This window comes from Myotis davidii, unplaced genomic scaffold (assembly GCF_000327345.1).
Source record: "Myotis davidii unplaced genomic scaffold, ASM32734v1 scaffold149, whole genome shotgun sequence".
Lineage (NCBI taxonomy): Eukaryota > Metazoa > Chordata > Mammalia > Chiroptera > Vespertilionidae > Myotis > Myotis davidii.
This window is the reverse complement of record NW_006352194.1, coordinates 4574567-4595940: the sequence shown is the minus strand read 5'-3', so window position 1 is coordinate 4595940 and position 21374 is coordinate 4574567. Positions and strand designations below refer to the sequence as shown.

At 42.5% G+C, this 21374-nt stretch overlaps 1 protein-coding gene across 2 annotated transcripts in view; it reads left to right on the top strand.

The window, feature by feature from the left end:
- The window catches only part of ZBTB40 (zinc finger and BTB domain containing 40), a 61715-nt gene that overhangs the window by 26082 nt on the left and 14259 nt on the right, over window positions 1-21374 (top strand). Inside the window, exons 3-11 of one of the 2 annotated variants that reach the window (XM_015557254.1) lie at window positions 2941-3700; window positions 4153-4286; window positions 11184-11376; window positions 11995-12137; window positions 16399-16591; window positions 18251-18387; window positions 18747-18948; window positions 19287-19420; window positions 21186-21354. In XM_015557254.1, coding sequence (XP_015412740.1) covers window positions 3016-3700; window positions 4153-4286; window positions 11184-11376; window positions 11995-12137; window positions 16399-16591; window positions 18251-18387; window positions 18747-18948; window positions 19287-19420; window positions 21186-21354 — 1990 coding nt within the window. In that variant the 5' untranslated portion in view covers window positions 2941-3015. Of the gene's footprint in view, window positions 1-2940; window positions 3701-4152; window positions 4287-11183; window positions 11378-11992; window positions 12138-16398; window positions 16592-18250; window positions 18388-18746; window positions 18949-19286; window positions 19421-21185; window positions 21355-21374 lie in introns of both variants that reach the window. The other variant, XM_015557255.1, reaches the window with a different exon arrangement.

Here is a 21374-nt window from a genome sequence, read left to right as displayed (position 1 = left end):
CTGGAATAAAGAAGTATTTTACTTCCATCTGCCAGTTCCAAATGTAGAAAATAAATAATGGTGTGGTTTCATCAAATTGCTTTCCATAAATGTGATATAAAGAGTGAAAAAGCACTATTTTTTAGAAACCAAAAATTGATGGATAAAAGGGAAAGAAAAATTAAGGCAAGAAAATATCGATGACTGAACTACAAAAGGCTTAACACAATTCTCTATCCTAGGTTTCAATTTTCTCTAAGAAAACCATTTCCAGTCTATACTTTAAGAGCTTCAACTCTTTTACGTCTCATGTCAGCCTCTTCACTTCTTTGTCCTTCAGAATTATCAGCTTCTTTCTGTAAAATAAGTAGAGAAGCAAACCACTTAGGATAGAACCTCAAATTCGGTGCAGAGAATATGAATAAACTAACAGCTAACTGTAAAATGGTAAATTGTTCAATGTAAAAAAAATAATGGAGGAGTAGAAAAGGCATTATCCATAATTCTGCTAACAGTGACAACCCGTGTTATTTTGACATATGTCTTTCTATCCTATTATTTTTACTAGACTTTCTGCTCTATGTAAGTGAGGTTACACAATTTTGCTGTCATCATCAGATCCTCAAACCCAAAACTTAACTATCTTTTTCTTGTATTATCTGGATCACCGAACCAAACCAGGAACCTGGGAGTCACACCTATTCAGGCCCTAAATCATGACAGTTACACTTTCTAACTATTTTTGGCTGTCTCTTCTCCTCTATTCTATTACTACTTTCCCTGGTCAAAGCCTTCATTGATTTTTCCCTAAGCTCCTGCCATAATAGAGCCTGTCTCTAGCATTATTCCCCTCAAATTCTGTACAAGTCTTACTTAAAAATGTGTATTTGACCATGTGACTTTCCTGCTTAAACCCCTTTAAACCCGTCAGTGGCTCCTCATTGCCTGTAGGATAATTCCGAGCTCCTAAGCATGGCTTATATCTCTCTCTGACCAGAACCCGTGCCTGCCTCTCCAGATTCATCTCCTGACACTCCCTGTCCCTGCCTTTCCACTATCACAGAACTCCTTATAACTGCAGCTCCCAATCCTCCTCCCTCCATTCTCTGATGTGTTCTTACTTGTGTGCCTCATGCAGGCTTCCCTGCTAGGAATGCCTTTTTCCCCCCACTTTTTTCCCCTCATCAGTATTTACTTATTTATTGACAGGTCAGCTGCTAGCTCCTACTCAAAACCTTACTCTAATTCCTGGACTACCCTGTCCTCCAAACTGGGTTTCTAAGTCCAATCTCTATCCTTGCATTTTCTTCCATTCATTTATCCATTCCACCAACTAACCAACAATAATTGTGTTAGGCAGAATTTTAAGTACTAGGATATAGCAAATGATAAAAATAAAATAAAGGTCCTTCCATAATGGAGCTTATGTAATAAACAGTTAAAATACAGTATGTCACTAAGTGATAAATTCTATGGTGACAAATAGAGTAGGAGGGCTGGGATGTTCTGGGGTTGGAGAGGAGGTTGCTATTTAAAGAACACGTCAGAGAAGGCCTCACTAATAATACAGCCTTCGAGCAGAGACCTGGTGGAAGGGAGGGAGGGAGCCATGCGCGGATGTGAAGAAACCTTGAGGAGGAGCATGCCCAGTGTATTCCAGGATCAGCAAGGAAGGCAGTGTGCTTAGAGCAGAATGGTGAGGGGAGAGTGTAGATGATGCTGGAGAGCCAATGACAGCTGAATCATGAAGGGATTGTAGACTTTTGGCTTTTACTAAGAGACTCCAAATTATGGAGGCTTTTTGCAAACAGATGACAAGATGATAGCTATGTGCTAAGAAGATCAATCTAACTACTGGGTTGAAAGTAGGGTAGAGTAGGGGGAATGCTAGGAAGGGGCAGAGACAAGCTAGGACACTGTTGCAATCATCCAGATAAAAGGTGTTGGTGGCTTGGACTGACCAGAGTACAGCCAGTGGAGGTGGTGGTAAGTGATTGGATTTTGGATATATTTTGAAGGTGGAGTCAACAGAATATATAAAGGATTGGATAGGGAGTATGAAAAGAAACAGGGAAACAAAGGTTTTTAGCCTGAACAACCAGAGGACAGAATTCCTGTGAAGTGGGGAAGATGGCAGGAGAGTTTTAGGTGTAAGTTGAAGAAACCTGTCAGGCCTCCAGTTGGAGATTTGCATGCCTAGTTGAAGGTGGGCACTGGGAGTTCCGAGGAGAGGTCTGAGATGGAAATACAAATCTGAAAGCTGTCTGCATTTAGAGATTTCACACTTAAGGAATCAGATGAGAGAGAAGAGAGGAGGTGAGATGGCTGAGTCCTGAAGCACTCCAACTTGAGAGGTCAAAGTGATACAGAGGGCATCTGACCAGAGGAAACTGAGAAGGCTAGTGAGGTGCTAGGAGAACCAGAGAGCAGGGGCAAGTGGAAATGCACTTACTAGTTAGAGGGAGTCAGTGGTGACTCGTGTGCAATGTTGCCAGTAGGTGGGATAACTGTCAGGGCATTATGTTATAACTGTCTATATATTTGTCTCCTTCAGTTGGCTGAGAACTCATGGATAGCAGGAACACATACAGCTTTGAAAGCAGTGAGATATGGGCATGCCATTTAATGGCTGCTTTCCCTTCAGCTGGTTCTCTCAGCCCCTTGCATTTCAGTCTCCTCTGAAAATGGGGAGGATGTATTATCTTTCCTGTAGAGTTGTTGTGAGGCTTAAATAAGATCATGCAGGTGAAGCACTAAGTATAGTCCTGTTCATGCAGTTAAACACATGACAGTTATCAGCACTATTAATTTTGTATACCTGGCCCAGTACCCCTTCATATTAAGCAACGTTTGTTGATGAATGAATGAATTGCCTTTTTATTGGTTTTGTTTTAATATTTCATTCAAGGCACTTCCCTGTGTGTTGTGAAGTATTAACATGGCCTTTTGGGGTTTCTCTAGGATCTAGTGCTGATCCTCACAAAGCGGGTTCTGGAAGAAGAGAGGCAGAGACGGCCTCGCGGCAGAGCCGATCCGATGGAGCTCCCCAACTACAGCCGGCAGCTGCTCCAGCAGCTCTACACACTGTGCAAGGAGCAGCAGTTCTGTGACTGCACCATTTCCATTGGGACCATTTACTTCAAGGCCCACAAACTTGTCCTGGCCGCTGCCAGCCTCCTCTTCAAAACCCTGCTGGACAACACAGACACCATCTCCATCGATGCATCTGTGGTGAGCCCCGAGGAGTTCGCCCTCTTGTTAGAGATGATGTACACTGGCAAACTACCTGTGGGCAAGCACAACTTCTCCAAAATCATCTCTTTAGCTGACAGCCTCCAGATGTTTGATGTGGCTGTTAGTTGTAAAAATCTTCTGAGTAGCCTTGTAAACTGCTCTGTTCAGGGTCAGGTGGTGAGGGATGTCTCCGTGCCACCCTTGGAGTCATTCAGGAAAGAGTCGGAGAAGCCTGAAGTAGAAATCCTTTCTTCAGAGGGAGCGGGAGAGCCTCCTCCTCCCCGGGAGGGTTCCGCCCCGGTGAAGGCCGAGACACAGGAAGCCGTCCCTACGGTTGCACAAGAGATGAGTGTGGGTCCTTCCCCTGCCCAGGAGCTTCAGGGGGATGCAGACGCGCCAGTGGAGACGCCTCTCACTGCGGAAGTCTGTCCTTCCTCCCCTGTTGTACAAGCCTTCAGTGAGGCCAAGGAGGCCAGCACAGAACCAGGTAATGCACGTGTAATAGTTGTTTTGTAATCTATCCTCCTGTCATCAGTTATTGGATTCAATGACCTTTATGAATTTTTTTGTTTCATTGATAAATTTACCAAAGACCACTGTTAGATAGAACATAAAAATCAATACATTACTCCTACCAGGGTGTTCTTCTTGTAAAAGTATCTGTGTTTGTGAGTGTTGAAAATCTGAAGCTGAACTACAGAGCAGAAAAGCAATATTGGAATAACAGTGCACCATTTTTTATACTTCCCATTACTTTAACCAGGATGAGATGGCACAAAGAAGGAAGATGTTAGAGACACAGTTTTCTATTTATTGCTCATAACTGATGTGCTGCATTACTCACAAATGCAGTCTATGACCTGAAGCTTCTCAGCTTAAACTTTTAAAAATCATTTCAAGTAATGAATCACTGATTTTTTTATTTTGTTTTACATTCAGAGTATGAGACAAAACACTCCCAGATGAATTTTCTTCTAGAAAATGAAAGTATCTTCTCTGACGCACTCTTGGTTACCCAGGATGTTTTTAAAAAACTAGAGGAATGTTCAGAAATTAAAGGTATACAGAAGGAGGTAGGTACTGAGTCTTACTTGCTAGTTTCGTGTTCTCAGGGTACCAGATCCGCTTCTAACTTAGGACAGAAATGTGAAAATGCAAAATCCCCCAGAGTTTCAATTTTTTCAAATTATTTTTTTTACATTTATTCCCTAAAGGGCAGTGTTGCAAAAGTATTAGGCAAGATACTTTGAAAACAAAATTGTATTTTGATTAACAGGTGAATTCCACCTTATAACTAATTCTGATTCTTAAGTGATTATAACATTCCCTCCGGTACAAAAAGGATGTAATATAAACTTACCTGGTAAATTGTATCCAATGTTTAGGACAACAATGGCCATTTTCAGCTATCCAAACAAGAATGGTGGACATTTATTGAACATCTAGTATGCTATGTTTGGAGCATGTGTTATCTCATTTAATCCTCACAAAAATCATCAAGGTGGATACCATGGTATTTTTTAGCCTTGTTTTATGGATGAGAAAACTATCTTAAGGAGATGTTGTAACTTGGCCAAGTCACAGAGCTTGTGAGACTGAGCAAGAATTCAAACTAAGCATTCTAACTTTGAGCTGTTCTCATACATGTTGAGTTAATACGGCCTCCCAAAGAGTAAAAGTACTGTGTGTATATCATATCTCTAATAATAAAACCGTAATTAGACCAGACGACCTTCCAGACGAAGCTGGGGCTGCGGGGCTGCAAGGGAAGCCCAGGTCCCCAATGCCAGAGGGAAGCCGGTGCTGGCAGCCGGGGAAAGGAAGGCCTACTCTTGCATGAATTTCGTGCATCAGGCCTCTAGTGTGTGTATAAATGTTCAGGAATTAACTGACAAAAAGCTGCCAAATGGTAATCAGGCTCTGTTTCTTAGCCGACCTTTTATTTCTTCAATTCTCAGTGAGACACACCCCCACCGACAGGATCCCTCACAACCCAATTCCTCACAACCTTGCAGGATTGATCCCAGGGCCACTTTGGAACTCCCCTTGCTTCCCCTTTCCCCAGCCCTCCCTTTCCAGTGGCGCTGGCAGAGGAGAGGGCACTGCCCCCCAGGCTTCCTCATCCGATTGGTGGGCAGTGTTGTGAGGTCTCCCATGCTGCTGTAGGCGTTTGGTTTTGTTAGTTACTATTAATCCAATAAATAAATGCCTTCTAATATTTAAATGTATCCCTGATGCATAGTAAATTTTAAAAAAAACAAACAAAGTCAAGGTCAAGTACTCATTTTAACCATGGTTAATCAACAGTTGGCTCTAAATTATTTTCTTAACAGATAAACTATTTATAAGACTGGGCTAACCCTGAGGACTCTCTTAGGGAGGGTTCAAGTTATAAAACCTGGGTATACTTTGAACCAGTTATACTGAAGGACATTATGGTTTTATGTTTTTGCACTTGGATGTTCTCTTAACTGTTTAATGCATCATTTTATCACTAGTTTGTTACTTTGATAGCTAGGTGTAGTCATACCTCTTTGCTTTTTCTTTTAAGGCTTCCTCTCTTAAGTTTGGATGCAGAAAGCAACATCATCCCTTAGTCAGGAATACTGAAATTATTAATGATACCTCTATACTTCCTTGAATTGTGTCTTAATGCATTTTTTCCCTCTCACTGGTGCCTAAAAGTATCTGGCACATAAAAGGTGCTCAAAAATATTTACAGATATGGACTCATTTAATATTTTCCCCTTCAATTCTTGTCCTAATCTTTTGATGGCAATAGCATTACTGGTACTTTGAAAGAACACTGAATCACTGCTGGCGATCATTATAGGCTTATGTTATTACTTCCTCGGTTTTAGAGGTTAGAGTAAGAGCTCTACACACCATTTGCTGGTTGTATTTAAAATTGATTCTGTTATATTCTGTAATAAATCTTCCTGCTGCAGAAAGAAAAAGGAAAAAGATACTTCAGGAACATGAGATTAAATTAAATAAAATAGAGCATTAGGGAGGTCCTGCTTTCTTAGGCCCTGCACTTCTCTCTCTCTTTACTTGCTTTTAGACAGCTTTATTGAGGTATGATTAACATATAGTAAACCGCACCTACTAGTTAAAGTGTGCGGTTTGACAAGTCTTGAAACCTGAAACCATCACTATACAATCAAGATAGTGAAGAGCCTGCCACTTCTGAAAGTTTTAGTTCCCTTGGTAACCCCTCCCTCCTCCTCCTTCTTCCACTCGCCCATGACCAGGTGGCACTGATCTGCTTTCTGCCACTATAGTTAATTTGCATTTTCTAGAATACTCTACTCTAGAAATGGAGTCATATAGTCTGAATTCCTTTGGTCTGGCTTCTTTCATTCAGCATACTTATTTTGAGGTTGCATGTTCATTCCTTTTTACTGCTGAGCAGTGTCCATTGTATGTATATACAGTTTATACAGCGCTGCTAGCCTGTGACCTTGAGCAACTTCATCTAAGCCAGTGGTTCTCAACCTTCCTAATGCCGCGACCCTTTAATACAGTTCCTCATGTTGTGGTGACCCCCAATTTCATTGTTACAAATTGAACATAATTAAAGCATGGTGATTAATCACAAAAACAATATGTAATTATATATGTGTTTTCCGATGGTCTTAGGCGACCCCTGTGAAAGGGTCGTTCGACCCCCAAAGGGGTCACGACCCACAGGTTGAGAACCGCTGACTAAGCCTTTATTTTCTAATTGGTAAAATGGGAATGTTACCACCTATATCTCAGAATCTTGGTGAAATTAAGGTTATTTATATGAAAGTCATACTAAAATGTCAGGCACATAAAAGGACTCAGTAGGTATAACTGTTGTTTGTTATACATTAACACAGCCTTTTTAGACATAGTTGATCTTAAAACCCCCTTTTCACCTCATGTTTTTTTTTTCTTTTTCCAAAACAAAACATTTTCATCTTAGCTCCAATGACATTTTTACCATCTTTCCCCAAAAACATTTCTAGGGCACAAAATAGATTCCTAATTGTTCAATTAGATACATTTTATATATTGTGAACATAATGGCTAATATTTTGTACCCTCTGTTTTATTTACTGTGCCACATTCATAATACACCAACTTCACCTCATGCCTTTTCATATCCTAGTACCACGGTCATTTACTCCACACGAGATGGTTTGCTGTCACTTTAGGAATAATTTGCAAGTCATGTTTTCAAATAGGTGCCATTCCCATCTTGGAAGTAGCTTCCTGGTCTGCAGGTGTAGTGTCTCATACAAGGCCGTCACCTCTACAACAGTTCAGTGTATATAAAAATCACTGAGGGCTTGTTAAAATGTACACCTGCAGACCACATTTCCAGGGAGGCTGATTCCTAGGTTGTGGTAGAACTTGGACACCTCCCTCTTTAACAACTTCCCTGTGGATGCTGTTTGGTATCTCTCAACCACATTTGAGAAGCACTGCTGGAAAATTAATGGCTCACAGAATTCTTAGTGTCTGATGGCAGATGTCACAGTGTCTCTGCTGACATTTCTTAAACTTTTGAGGGGTCACTGAATATCCATTTTTCCCAAGGGTTACTCTTTGCTTTCCTCTTGATTCAGCAAATATTTACTGAGCAACTGGTATGTGTCAGACATAGAGCTGGTTGCTAGGAAAACAAACCTAAGACTAGATCCTATCCTTATAGGATGTCCTAAAAGCAAAGAAATCTGCCTCGTGTGATCTGGGGGGAATGTACACAGAAGCCACCAAACTGTAGGACATCAGTGTTAAATCCCTGGACTGGCTGGTGTGGCTCAGTGGTTGAGTGTCGACCTATGAACCAGGAGGTCACAGTTCGATTCCTGGACAGGGCACATGCCTGGGTTGTGGGCTTGATCCCCAGTAGGGGGTATGCAGGAGGCAGCCTATCAGTGATTCTCATCATTGATGTTTCTATCTCTCCCCTCCTCTCTGAAATATATTTAAAAACTAATTTATCCTTAGATGTGTCCTTGTAAGACTTGATTTAAGGCCTCTGAGCGATGTCTGGTTGAGGTGGACCAGCCTGTACCTTTTCTGAGAAACAGGTCCAGGCAGGGAGCTGGCCTGGATTGAGTTTAGGAAGGACACCATGAACCAGTGTCCTGATTATTGTATTTCCTGAGGTAAGTGATGAGAGGTGGCAAAGCCATTCCCTGAGCCATGATTGCGGCAACATGAGAAGAGGCCGGGTTGTTTGAATTATGTGAAACCAAAGCCAGAACTGATCACGGAGAAGTGCGTTGGGTGTTGGGATGAGGATGCGTCTTCTGCCTGTCTTTGTGGCCTGTCCCCTACCCATTAGAAAAAGCAGGAACTGACCTACGAGGCTTTCTGGCTGAGCGTAGTAAACTCTTTATTTAAAGGCAAACTCAGGCTTTTTTTCAGCTTTTACACTAGAACTTTTCATTGTCTTCTTAATTGTGTGTATAGCAAAGTGATCCTTTCACTAGAATAAAGAGATTCCCTTTTCTACTATTGATTTTCTTGCGGTTTGAGCCACTTTTCACCTAAAGTTCTGGAAAGGCTCCCAAAACTGAGAATGTAGTAGCATTTTTTTCTCCTTCAGCTTTGTTTCAAAGGCAAACAAGTCTTGTTACCTGTGAGAATCTAGTGTTTTCAGCCACATCACTGCTTTGGAGGTTTGTCAGAAAGTGCAGGTCTGTGCTCTGTGGACCGTGTCACTGACAGGGTAGGCTGGCCCTCTTGAAAAGTGAGCTAATAGGATTCACTTTGCAGGTCTATGAGAGATGAACATACATTTTCCCCCCAGATCTCCTCTGTGCTAATTATCGAGTCTAAGCTATGCTGCATAGACAGAAGGGCTAGTGGTGTTGTAGCAAGGAAATTTCATTCAGGTAAGCATTTATTAAGCACCTACTATGTACCAATCTCTACTAATCATTGAGACCAAGCGGAATGCTGCAGGTTGTCTAGATACTACTGCACAGTGTTCACAGTGATGTTGAGTCTAGAAGTCCAGTAGAATCCAGTGTAAATGGATTTGGTCACACTCAAAATCTGGGAGATGGAACTGGGTAAAGAGGGTGCCAGGTCAGTGAGCTCAGTATTGTTTTTTTCCAGACTCCTCTACTCACTTGCCCTGTGACCTTGGGTGGGTTACTTCACCTCTCTGACTCATTTAACTGGTCTTGATAGTGCCTCCTGGGACTGATGTGTGGAGAAAGGAGATGGCACATGTGCACAGTCGGGGGTGGTCTGTATCATTACTGCTCTCAGCATTTAGGGGTGCCATGAGCAAGTAAGAATATATGTAACCCAAACAAACCTGACGGCTAACAGTTGGGAAAACAAGTAAATTCCGTTAAAAGAATTGAGTATAAGGGGAAGATTAAATGTTTTATCACATATAATTGAGAGAAAGGAAACTGTCTCATCTTTACTGTACTCACATAAAAATGCTTTGATTACACATGTGACTATGAATTTATATGAATTTACAAAGGTACAGTACCTTTAACTCTAAGAATCAAAGGAGTTCCAAATGTTTGGCTAAAGAACAGAACTCTGTTTTGGTTCATGTCTTAGAGTCTGTTACATGGTAGCAATCAATGAGCCCCAGCCCTTAGCAATATGTGACACCCTTCTGTTGAGGCAGACACACTATTTCAGAAAATTGCTCACTCCACTGTGGAGCCCCAGGCAGCGCAGGGGGCTGGTGGAGTAACAGTTTATGAACACTGGCTCTGGGACTGGTCCCCAGTAGGTTCTGGAAGAAAGAGCGGAGAGCAGGGCCATCCAGGCAACTCACTGCTCCCTCCTGGCCCTTTCATCAGCCCACCCCTCCTTCTCTTCCCAGATGGTCACCCTAGCGTCACTGCTGAGCAATGAAGTTAACAAATGTTTTAATTTCACTGCTGAGTAGTTCTGCAGAGGAGGAGACAGCAGAGAGGATAATGAGAAGCACATCAGATGCCACCATTGATGAAAGCTTCTCTTCCCCAGTGGCTCCAGTGATGATGCCAGACAAATTGGATGCTGAGAAAGGTGGATTTGGGCTATTCCGAGAGCTTCGGGTGCACAAAGCTGGCCAAGTACAGAATGAGATAGCTATATGCCATTTAATTATGATGTGCTAAAGGAAGGGAAAATAAAGAGAAAGAAACATGGTTACTCAGGGCATTAGCGATGAGTGAGTCTCTCTTAATTATCTATTGCTGTGTAACAAATTACTCTAAAGTTTATCAGCTTAAAAGAACAAACATTTATAACCTCACGGTTTCTGTGGGTCAGGAATCCAGGCCTAGCTTAGCTGAGTCCCTGTCTTAGGGTCTCACAGGGCTGCCCTCAAAGTGTCAACCAGGGCTGCGGACATCCTAGGGTCGGCTGGGAGAGTGTCTCTCTAAGCTTAGTCACATGACTGTTGGCCGGCTTCAGAGCCACTTCCAAGTCCACTCACTGATTGTTGGCTAGAGAATTTAACTCCTTGCGCTCCGTTGTCAGCTCACAACATGGCTGCTCGCATCAGAGCAAAGACGGCACACACTTAGGCAAGGTGGAAGTCACAGTGACCTCATCTCAGAAGTGGCATCCATTATCTTTGCCTATTACCTTCCTTAGTTGTTAGGGTCAGCCCAAGGGCATGAGTGCCTGGAGGCAGGGCTATTGAGAACCATTTTAGAGGCTGCCTACCTCAGGTCCCTACCGCTGTCAGGGAAAATGCATTCTACAGAGAGTGTCGGCCAGCTAACAAAAACATGAAGGGTTGAATATGTGTGACTAGAGGGGATTAAGCATTCAATTGGTGTCTGAATCTTATTTATTATTTTTAAAATAGGGACAAGATAAGTGCATGGTAATTACTCTAGTAACCAACGTGGGAGGTGAAAAGGAGTGGTCAGAAAGTGCTGAGGGCCTTACTTGCCAAACCCAAGGAGCGTGGGGTTCCTGCGTCTGGCTCATCTCTCTTTCTGGGTACTTGTGTTCCGTAGACCATGATGGGATGTCTTGTGGGTGCAGAGGGACATTCAGCATTCCAGAGAATCCTGGATAAAGTAAGAGATGAGAGCCTGGATGTTCCAACTGTTGTGTCCCTGCTGAGGCTGTACCAGGATTCTAATCCTGCAGTGAAGACAGCACTGTCAGGTGGAAAGCCAGAGGATGTGGAAGCCGTGCAGCCAAGAGGTAGGAGAAACCCATCCACCTGGATCGCCCAGTGTTATTCTGGGCAGATGCTATGAAGTTTGCTCCAGTGACTCATTTCTTTAGTGGCCTAGCTATTGTTAAGTGATTTTCACGTAAATTGTACATGTACCTCCGGAAGCTGCATGTTAAATATGTACAAGCTAAATTGGAGACTCCAGTTCTCTCCCCTTGTGCTACACTAGTCTGACACCTTGAGGTTGGAGACTGCCATCAGTGTTCTCTGCCCTTCAAAAAGCCACACACCCTCCTCGATGTGTAGAGCCCGGGGTGAGCTGGTTCGCCAACAGCACTTTTAAAGGCTGCAGCTTGTCTCATTGGGGTTTGGTACAAAGCAGCGGCCTTGCCAACCAGAAGTTAACCTCTGACTGGCTCTGCGGCTTTGTGTTTCGACAGATAAATGAAACAGTTTTCCTTTCATACAATTTAAACAGAATAATAAAGTATTTTCCTCTCCAAAAAGCGAGATTCTGCATTTGGGTCCTCGGAATAGGCCGAGAATCACTTTGCTATTCTGTTAGATCTCCCTTGACAAACCATGCTGTCATTTTCTTCAAATTGACCGGCTTCTCTTGTGCGTCTCTAACTCTTTCTCCCCAGGGAGCACGGGAGCAGGAAAGACCTTGTCCACTCTGTTACTAGAACACAAAGAGGACCTGATCCAGTGTGTAACCCAGCTGAGACCTATTACGGAGTTCCTGGAAGCAGCCACAGAGGAATTCCTGCCCGGCACTGAGAAAAGGGTAACTGTCGAGTGTCTCTCCTCCCTTCTGAATTTATAAAGCACTGTGTTTTTTTAAACTTCTTTTGCAGCATGTAGCAGTTTTTGCCTTGCAGTATTTTTGTACATACTACATAGTAAGCACCTTGAAGTTCAGGTTCTTGATTCATGCCTCTGTATCCTTGCAACAACGGCCTTGTGCATTGAAGTTGTACATTAAATGGATAGGTTTACAGTGGATGGATATTCCTGCTCTGATCAGTGATTTTTTGTTACAAAATAGTTGTCCCAAAAATTGAAGTGTCTAGGTATATTTGTAATTATTATGACACTTTTTCCTCTTTAAAGAAATGATATACTGTTCATCTGTAGAAAACGGGGAAAAAGAAACGAAAGGAAAAAATTCAAATATCCCGCCATCCCATCACTCAGAGATGAGTGCTGCTAACCCTGCCTAGTGTGTGCTCCTCTTTTCCCATCTGAGTCTCCTTGCACGGGGTTATCAGACAGACAGTCTTTTAACTGTTTTGTTTAATGTATTGTGACTACATCTCCTTACTTCAGTATGGATTTTGGTAGCTGTATTGTACTGTCTAATGGACATACCATAATTCATTAATTCTTTATTGTTGCTCATTTGCTCCCAGTATTTTGCTGCTGTAAATGATGTTTCAGAGAACCCCCTGGCACATAATCTTTGCATACTTCTGAAATCCTTTCCTTAGAATAATTTTAGGAAGTGGGATTTTGAAATAGTATAAAATTTTTCAGGTGCTTGGTATATGTTGTCAGTTGCCCTTCAGGAAGGTTATACCGATTCACTCTCCCACCAGCCAGCTACTAAAATCCTCATACAACTGCTGGCATGACTTCTCAAGTCAACTAGATAACTGTATTTGGTGGTGTTATTGATTTCAACTTTGTGCTAAAAATATTTTTATATCTGGAAGGAAGCAATAGGAACAGAGAACTTTTGTGGCATCAATTCTTTGTGGGAAATGGCTTAAATGTTTAGGGGAGAAAGTGTTTACGAATCACTGGTGTGATGGTTAAGCACTGGATGAATAGTGAGACTGGGTTCTAGAGTTTCTTTTTCTCAGTAATCTTGTATTGCTAATGTTTCATATAAAATGGGAATAATCTTTAATCTCAAAATTGTGTTTTGCAAATTATTTATATTTTTAAAATTTTAACTCCTTTAAACTTCTTAGAAAAAGATAATAAATACACAAAATAATATTAAAATTAAACCCCTGTTTTATCCTTAGACTTCAGATTAAGTATAATTTCTGGCACTCAAAGTAAGTTGCTTATGCTTGAGGCATCCGATACCCTTAGTGATTCCATTCGATTACTCATTCAAACCTTTTCCTTAATAGCTGGATTGGATGTGTCCTCCGACCTGTTTCATTATCTTGGTAAAACAGCCTTGATAGGGAGAGCCCAAGCTCAGCCTCATCGTGTGCTGCACGGCAGACCATGCTGTCATTTTCTTCTGTCATTTTCAGTTAACTTGACAGAAAGGGCTGAAGCAGAAGAACTTAAATTAGTAATAAATTACAAAAACACTTCTTAGGATTGGGGTTCCACCAGAGCCTCATTAAGCTACTCCTTTTCACGAAGATTGAAGCAAAATAATAAAGTAGGTGTGTAGAAGTGAATGTTGATCAAATAGCCGCAGTGGCCCTAAACGGCTTGGCTCAGTGGCTAGAACATCAGCCTGTGGACTGAAGGGTCCCAGGTTCATTCGATTCCGGTCAAGGGCATGTACCCTGTAGGGGGTGTGCAGGAGGCAGCTGATCGATGTTTCTATGTTTCTAACTCTCTATCCTTCTCCCTTCCTCTCTGTAAAAAATCAATAAAATAGATTTAAAAACAAACAAACAAACAAAAAACAACAGCAAATAGCTACAGTGTTTTTATATCACGTGAAACATGCACGCAGGCCTTTAGAGCTTTTTTCTGCTATGGAATGATGCTAATCACAGGCACCATGGCCCTTATCTGTATGTATCTTGGGTTCTGCAAGAAATGGGAATAGGAGTATCTTCAGGATTGGAGACATGCAAACACAGTAATCATATAGCTGCATTTACTTACTGCTTGCTGTGTGCCAAGGAGTATGCTGAGCACCTTTTAAGTTTATAACTTACCTTCACAGCAGCTTTATGAAGCTGTGGGTATTACCCTAATTTTAAAGAGAAGAAACAGGCACTTAAGAAGGTTAAGCAGCTCACCCAAAGTCACAGCTGCTTGTAGCCAGTACTGGAACCCAGACTTCTCAACGAAGCACATTCTCTTAGCCACTGTGCATACTGCTGCTAATAATACCAGTAACTACTGTCATTTATTCACAATCACATATGTCCTAGGGGTTATGCTAGGCTCTCCAAACAGCAACTTCATTCTATACGTCTTTTAAGGATGGTGCAAGAGGTGGTACACTTATCTTTTTTTGCATATGAGGAAAATAAGGTTCAAAGAATGAAATATCTTGCCCAAGCTACACGGACAATAAATTTTAGAACTGGGGTTCAAACTAGGCCTATCTGGCTTGAAAACCCATTCCTACTCTTAATGTAACTGGTTTCCTCATTGTGTATCAGGTTATTGCTTCAGAATGAAGTGATAGCACTGAAATCAATATGGGTTTTAGATACAAGCTCTTAAACTTTAAATTATGATTCATTTAGTAGAAATCTAAGATACATTAGACCAGTGATGGCGAACCTATGACACGCATGTCAGAGGTGACATGCGAACTCATTTTTTTGGTTGATTTTTCTTTGTTAAATGGCATTTAAGTACATAAAATAAATATCAAAAATACAAGTCTTTGTTTTACTATGGTTGCAAATATAAAAGAATTTCTATATGTGACATAGCACCAGAGTTAAGTTAGGGTTTTTCAAAATGCTGACACACTGAGCTCAAAAGGTTCACCATCACTGCATTAGACCTTAAAGAGAACGACTATGTGGTGTACTGACAAGGAATATGACAACTTATTTATAATATATCTATTTAATGTATGTAATATAAATTTTCCTTTCACATATATAAAACCAATTTTTTAAAGTATATTCTTACTGATTTCAGAGAGGGAGAGAGAGATAGAAACATCAGTGATAAGAGAGAATCATTGATTGGTTGCCTCCTGCACACAATCAAGCCCACAACCTGGGCATGTGCCCTTGACCGGTATCGAACCCAGGACTCTTCAGTCTGCAGGCTGATACTCTATCCACTGAGCCAAACCAGCTAGGGCAAACCAATTTGTTTTTATAGCAAAATTAATTATTTTAAACTGGGAATTAATTTGATGGTAGCATACGCTGGTGTGCTGCTGTGAATGATCTGCTGGACGGTTTCTCCTGAGATCTGGTACTATCCCAAAGGAAAGCTCAAAATTCAGTTACTGTGAACCTGTAGATTACATACTGAAATAATCCCCTGCATTATCAGTTCCATAAGAGCCAAGTTATGCATATTGAGTTGTAAATCCATCAAGAAACAGTTCTGTTGTAATAGAAAATATCTGTAAGATAGGTGTCATCTGTTTGATTTTTCATCCTTTTGCTTGGGCCCCGTGCACGCTTGACTCAGAACACACTTTAACAGGAAGAACAGATGATGATATGGGTGATGAATGGAGCTGGAATATGAGGCCATTGGGAATGAGAAGGATAGACAGCAAAGAATCCACAGAAAACTAATCCAAAAAATGTACTTTAAGTCTTATTTTGAAGGGCACAGACTAATATATAAATTATCTGGGTATTCAAAATGCTATACAAATAAAGTAAAAGGAAGTAAAATAATAGAATTGCATTGAAATTGCAACTTATACACTGTCGTGTACTTTATTAACCAGAAATTGAAAAACGCTATAACTGTATTAATTGCCAGTCTGTTTCTCAGTCTTAATGTCTGAACAAACTGAATCTAAAGAATCAGGTTAGATGTAAGCTACTTGCTCTGCCATGTAGGCCCAGTGGAAGAATATTTTCACAAAATGCAAACTGTTGGAGGCAAAGAATGTACACATACCTGCCACTGAGAAAGATTGGTTTTCATAGAGCTATTTGCTGGGAGAATGTTTTGGATTTTTATTGAAGCAGAATAAGGAAGAGACTTTGACAAAAGTAACACCAGAGACCCCCAGAGGGAGGACCTGGAGACAGGGCATCTGGTAATACCAGCTTGCTGGCTTTTCCAGTGGTGCGACAGATACTTCTAGAATTGCCAGTAACTGGTGTCTGGTTGATTGCTCGCCACCGCAGGTGATTCTGAATTGCTGTGAGAGCGGAACACCCAAGGAGACAATAGAAAAGTTGTTGCACAGAATGTCTGAAGAGAGGACCCTGACTGCGGAGAGTTTGGTAAAAGTCCTTCAGGCTGTGAAGATGGCGTTCCCGGACTTGGGCCTCCTGCTGGAGAATTTGCAGAAACTAACCACTTTGCCGAGCACCCCAGGTATTGTTAATTGCTGGCTCTCTGGACTGGAACCGCTCCTACAGAAAATTAAAACTTAAACACACTTTAGTGCCATGCCGCGGAGCAAGATAATGTTAAGAAATGCCATTGCAAAACAGGAACTAGCTGTCACAAATCAGTGATCCTAATAGTTCTGGAGTTAAGATCTGGAATCTGAGAGTCATTCTTTTCTACTAAGCTCCCTCATGATGTTCCAGTGGTGCAGGGTTTCTTCAGGTGTGGCTTTCCCAGGATGTCACGTGTCATCAAATGGGCTCACAAGGCTCACGATTTTGACACATCATGTTGACAAATGTGAGCAGTAAAAACTCGAATCTTGGCTTCCCCATTCCCACTGATACTGTTTGGTTCCAGCAGCCCTCTCCTGTCCATTCAGTTCAGGGCAGTGAGTCCATATTCCCTCCTTAGAAAAACACCCACTCTAGCCAGTTCTCCCTATCTTAGAGCACTGGAAACTAGAAGGTTTTCAGAAAAAGCATATTTGGGAAGTGAGACCTTTTTTTTTTCTAGCTTTTAAAAGTAATATATACTTATACAGATTTGAACAGTTTTAAAAATAAAGAAAAAACCTAAAACCCTACGATTTGATTATATCAATACTTACACATTGTCATATTTTATCTGTCAATTATTTGTACAGTGTTGAGATACTCTACCAAATGGTATAATTTTTCTCATTTAACAGTGTAATATAAACATTCTCGCCCATTACAAAAACCTCCCTATAATCCTGTTTTTTAAGGCTAGGTAGTTTTCATTCATAAGGATGTATATGGTGTATTATTCATGCCCTTGTTTGGGTACACATGTAGCATAATGGTTAAGACTGTCAAGACTACTCATTTTGTAGCTGTGACCCTGAGCTAGTGACTTAAGCTTTCTGAACCTCATTCTCTCCTCTGTGAAATAAAGATAAGAAAGATACCGGTCACATTCGTTTTTGTGGCTACCATGGGATTATATATGTAAAACATTTAGCACAGTGCCTAGCATATAATAGGCACTCATAAATAAATATTCGTTATTATCTTCATTGTCATAACCACCACAAGTTATACAGTGACAATACCTATCAGCAAAGCTAATAGAAATGCCTGATGGTGTTGATTTTCCTTTACTTTCAAATAAATATGACCTCTTGAAAGAGAGCATCTAGCAAATTGGCTCAAGGGGCATGTAAACAGAACGGTGGGTCAGCTTCGCTACCACAGCCCCGGCTCATGCCTGCCTGTGTTTTGACCACCACATGGATCCTCTACCTCAGCCTTGATAAGCAACACCCCTTGAATCTGTTCATCTGAATCTGTTACAGGTGAAGCCTTCTAATTACTCCCTTCTCGCCCCACCCCCTCCCCCAGCCCACTGAGCAGTCGCTAGCTTCTGCCACGGGGCACTAACTTGAGAGGCTTAATGGTCTGTGACCCTGCACACCGAGTGATGGAGTGTAGACTGAAGGACATCGGAACATGAGCACATGCACGAGGCCTAAGCCAGGAGCTGAGCTCCTCTCCAGAGGAGACTGTGCCCTTGTGCTGACTTCTCTCCTCCTCTCTCATTTAACTCCCGGGTCCTCCACAGGAGAAGCCCCCAAGGAGCTGTGTTCTACCGAACATTATTGTTTTGCTAATATCCTTACAGTGCAAGCGAGCCCTGAAGATTACGGGACTGAGCTATTGAGACGGTATCACGAAAACCTTTCTGAGATTTTCACAGACAACCAGATGTTATTAAACATGATCCCGCACCTGAAGAGTTTAGCCCCTGGAGAAAGAGAGGTAAGAGAGGGGACAGGGGAGGGAGGTGTAAAATAAGAAAGTAGAGAAAAAGATGAATTTTTTAAAGGTATTTATATTTTATATAAATATACACACACAGCCATGTTGAGAAATGCTAAGGGGTCAGTAGAGGAGAAATAGAAGGTGATTCCGTTCCTGAGGCGGCATGACAAGTAGGTTAGCTGTAATTTCTGCAGTAATAGGGAAGGCCCTCAACAGGAGGCATGAAGAACTTCGCTATGTACAGAACCTTTCAGGTAGAGAGAGTGAAGGTGCTGAGAAACTCCTCCCATAGGCACAGTCCTGGGACGCAGTGGCCAGGAAGCCCCTCACGCGTGTGTTTGTGCTGCCTCTTGAAGGTCATGGAGACGCTGGTGAAACGTGACTCTGGTTCGGGTGGTTTCAGTTCTTTGATGTCAGCAGTTCTAGAAAAGCAGACTCTCTCCGCGACAGCCGTGTGGCAGCTGCTGCTGCTGGTTCAGGAGACAAAGGCCTGCCCGCTGAGCCCTCTCATGGAGGAAATGCGAAGGGAGCCGGGCGCCGGCGCTTTCTTCCGGGCAGGTAGGACCCCACCTGCTCGTGACCGTCCCCACCAGAAGTTATTGTCAGACAATAGCAGGAGCTCTCCTATGGCAGCCTCCACAGCCCTCCCGTTAGAAATAAGGGCGAGTCATTTTGTTTCAGGATACAAACCTTTTAACATAAAAGATGCAATAAGTGTTCTAAGCTAATATTGGGAATTATACTCTGAGTGCCATTTTCCTTGCCCACCCCCAGCTAGGAGACAAGTGACGTGTATTCTCATTATGAAGAGTTGAGTTGAGAAAAGGTGAAGAGAATTCCAGAACCCAGAACGGTGCTCATCGTTTACTAATGGTTCTCAACCCCCTTTCTTCCAGTGACTACCCCAGAAAGTGCCGCCTTGGGAACTGTCCTGAGGCACCGCACAGTGATCCTGGAGGCCATCCAGCACACGCTTGAACTCAAGGGCTTGACCTCAGAGGAAGAGCGCCTGGCGGAGGCTGTGAAAGAGGTGTGGTGGGGATTAAAAACACGCTGTTCGGAGAGTCAGTGCCTGGGACCGCCTCACTCCTGGGGAGGAACCAGCTTCTTGCAGAGTGCCTGCTGTGTGCCTAGCCTCTGCCAGTCACACCTCCTCTGCTCTCCGTGGGAGATGATGTCGTCCCCAGGGGACAGATAAGGGCACTGAGGCTCCCAGGGCTCAGTAGCTTGTCTAGGTTGCTCCAGCTGCTCAGAGACGAAGCAGAGTGCAGACCAGGTTCATGTGACAAACCTACTAGATTTATTCCATTTGTCTAAACCTCGGCAAATTCCAAGGGAGCCATGATACTGCTCTCTAACATGTTTTAAGAAGCTACTTCTTTTAGAGCAGCGGTTCTCAACCTGTGGGTCGTGACCCCTTTGGCGGTCGAATGACCCTTTCACAGGGGTCGCCTAAGACGATCCTGCATATCAGATATTTACATTACGATTCATAACAGTAGCAACATTACAGTTATGAAGTAGCCACAAAAATAATTTTATGGTTGAGTCACAACATGAGGAACTGTATTTAAAGGGCCAGAAGGTTGAGAACCACTGTTTTAGAGGAAGGAAACTTACATGGTCTTATGTGCTCCATTCTGGCTTCTAGAAAGAGCCAAGATACACATAGAACAAAGCTTTTGCCCATATGGGGTAGCAAATAGTGCCAACTCATTTTCTGTAAGGCTTCTCACAGTGTGGCCAGCATCCCAGAAAAACCAGGTGGGGGCTGGGGGAGAATTCGTGGGTGTCCACCCAGGATCAGGCGTATCTGGAGTGGGAAGACTTACAAAGGAACAAAATTAAACACAAGTTCACCGTAGTGCCTTTTGATCCACGTGGGCATGAGAGGTGTGCAGAGGGCTGGTTTCTCACTGTCCACACAGGTGCCCGCCCCCCTTAGTCTGACTCTCAAGGGGAGGGAGGTGGCACACGTTTCTGTGGGCTTCAGAGGGAAGGTCCGTCTGTTAGACTCTCCCGGCGCCACACACTTCAGAGACGGGGCTTCTGCAGCTGATCAGTTGAGCCTCACTAATGAGTCTCCTGCCAGCCTCCAGGGACAGCAGGCTTATTTAGAGAGACTTGAAAAGAGCAGAAATAAAATATCTTCCAAAATGAAAATTCTGTTTGGCCATCTGTGGATGGTTTTGCTTTATTTCCTCAGTGTACGACTCTCTGCTGATAGCTCTCACATTCTGAAAGAGGATGGCTTTGAAAAAATGTTCTTGGCCTCTTTAAAGCCCCTTTCTTTAAAAAGCCGAGTTTCTTGATGAAAGAAAATGATGTTTAAAAGGGTGCATCTAAGTATCTAAAAATGTAAAGCCACTGATCATGCAGAATTACTTCCAGATATTGAAACAATTATATATTATGAAAAATTATTTTGATCTTCAAGGCAGAAACAGCAACAACCAAATCCAACAGTTGTCCAGTCCTTTATATTAGAACTTGAGAAGTGTTTTGGGAGATGCCTGGTTGCTGAGAGGGTATTTCTCAGAGCACATGCTTCCTGCTTCCTGGCTGCACCTTTTGTATCTGCACATTTGCCTTCCAGGTGCCTCCCTTTTTCACTTGTTAATTTCCCTGTTTTTTGGAAAACAGGGCTCTCCACTGCATTTATCACAGGCATTGTAAGCTCGTTATAGACGGAGCAATGCCTTCCTGAAATTAGCTTTTATCTTTTATAAGTTGCAAATCATGTAGAAAATCTGTTGATACTAACCGCAAACCTTCGTCTCGTGGTATTCATTTAGATTCTGAGCATCTCCTCTGAGACAGCCAGCCCTGAAGCTTCCCTGCGAGCAGTGCTGAGCAGAGCCACAGAGAAATCGGTGTCGGCCACTGAGATGTGTCAGCTCCTGTGCAGCGCCCACCGCTGCTTCCCAGGCCTGCAACATGTCGTGCAGGAGTTAGCTCACACTGGTGAGGAATGGGTGGGTGGG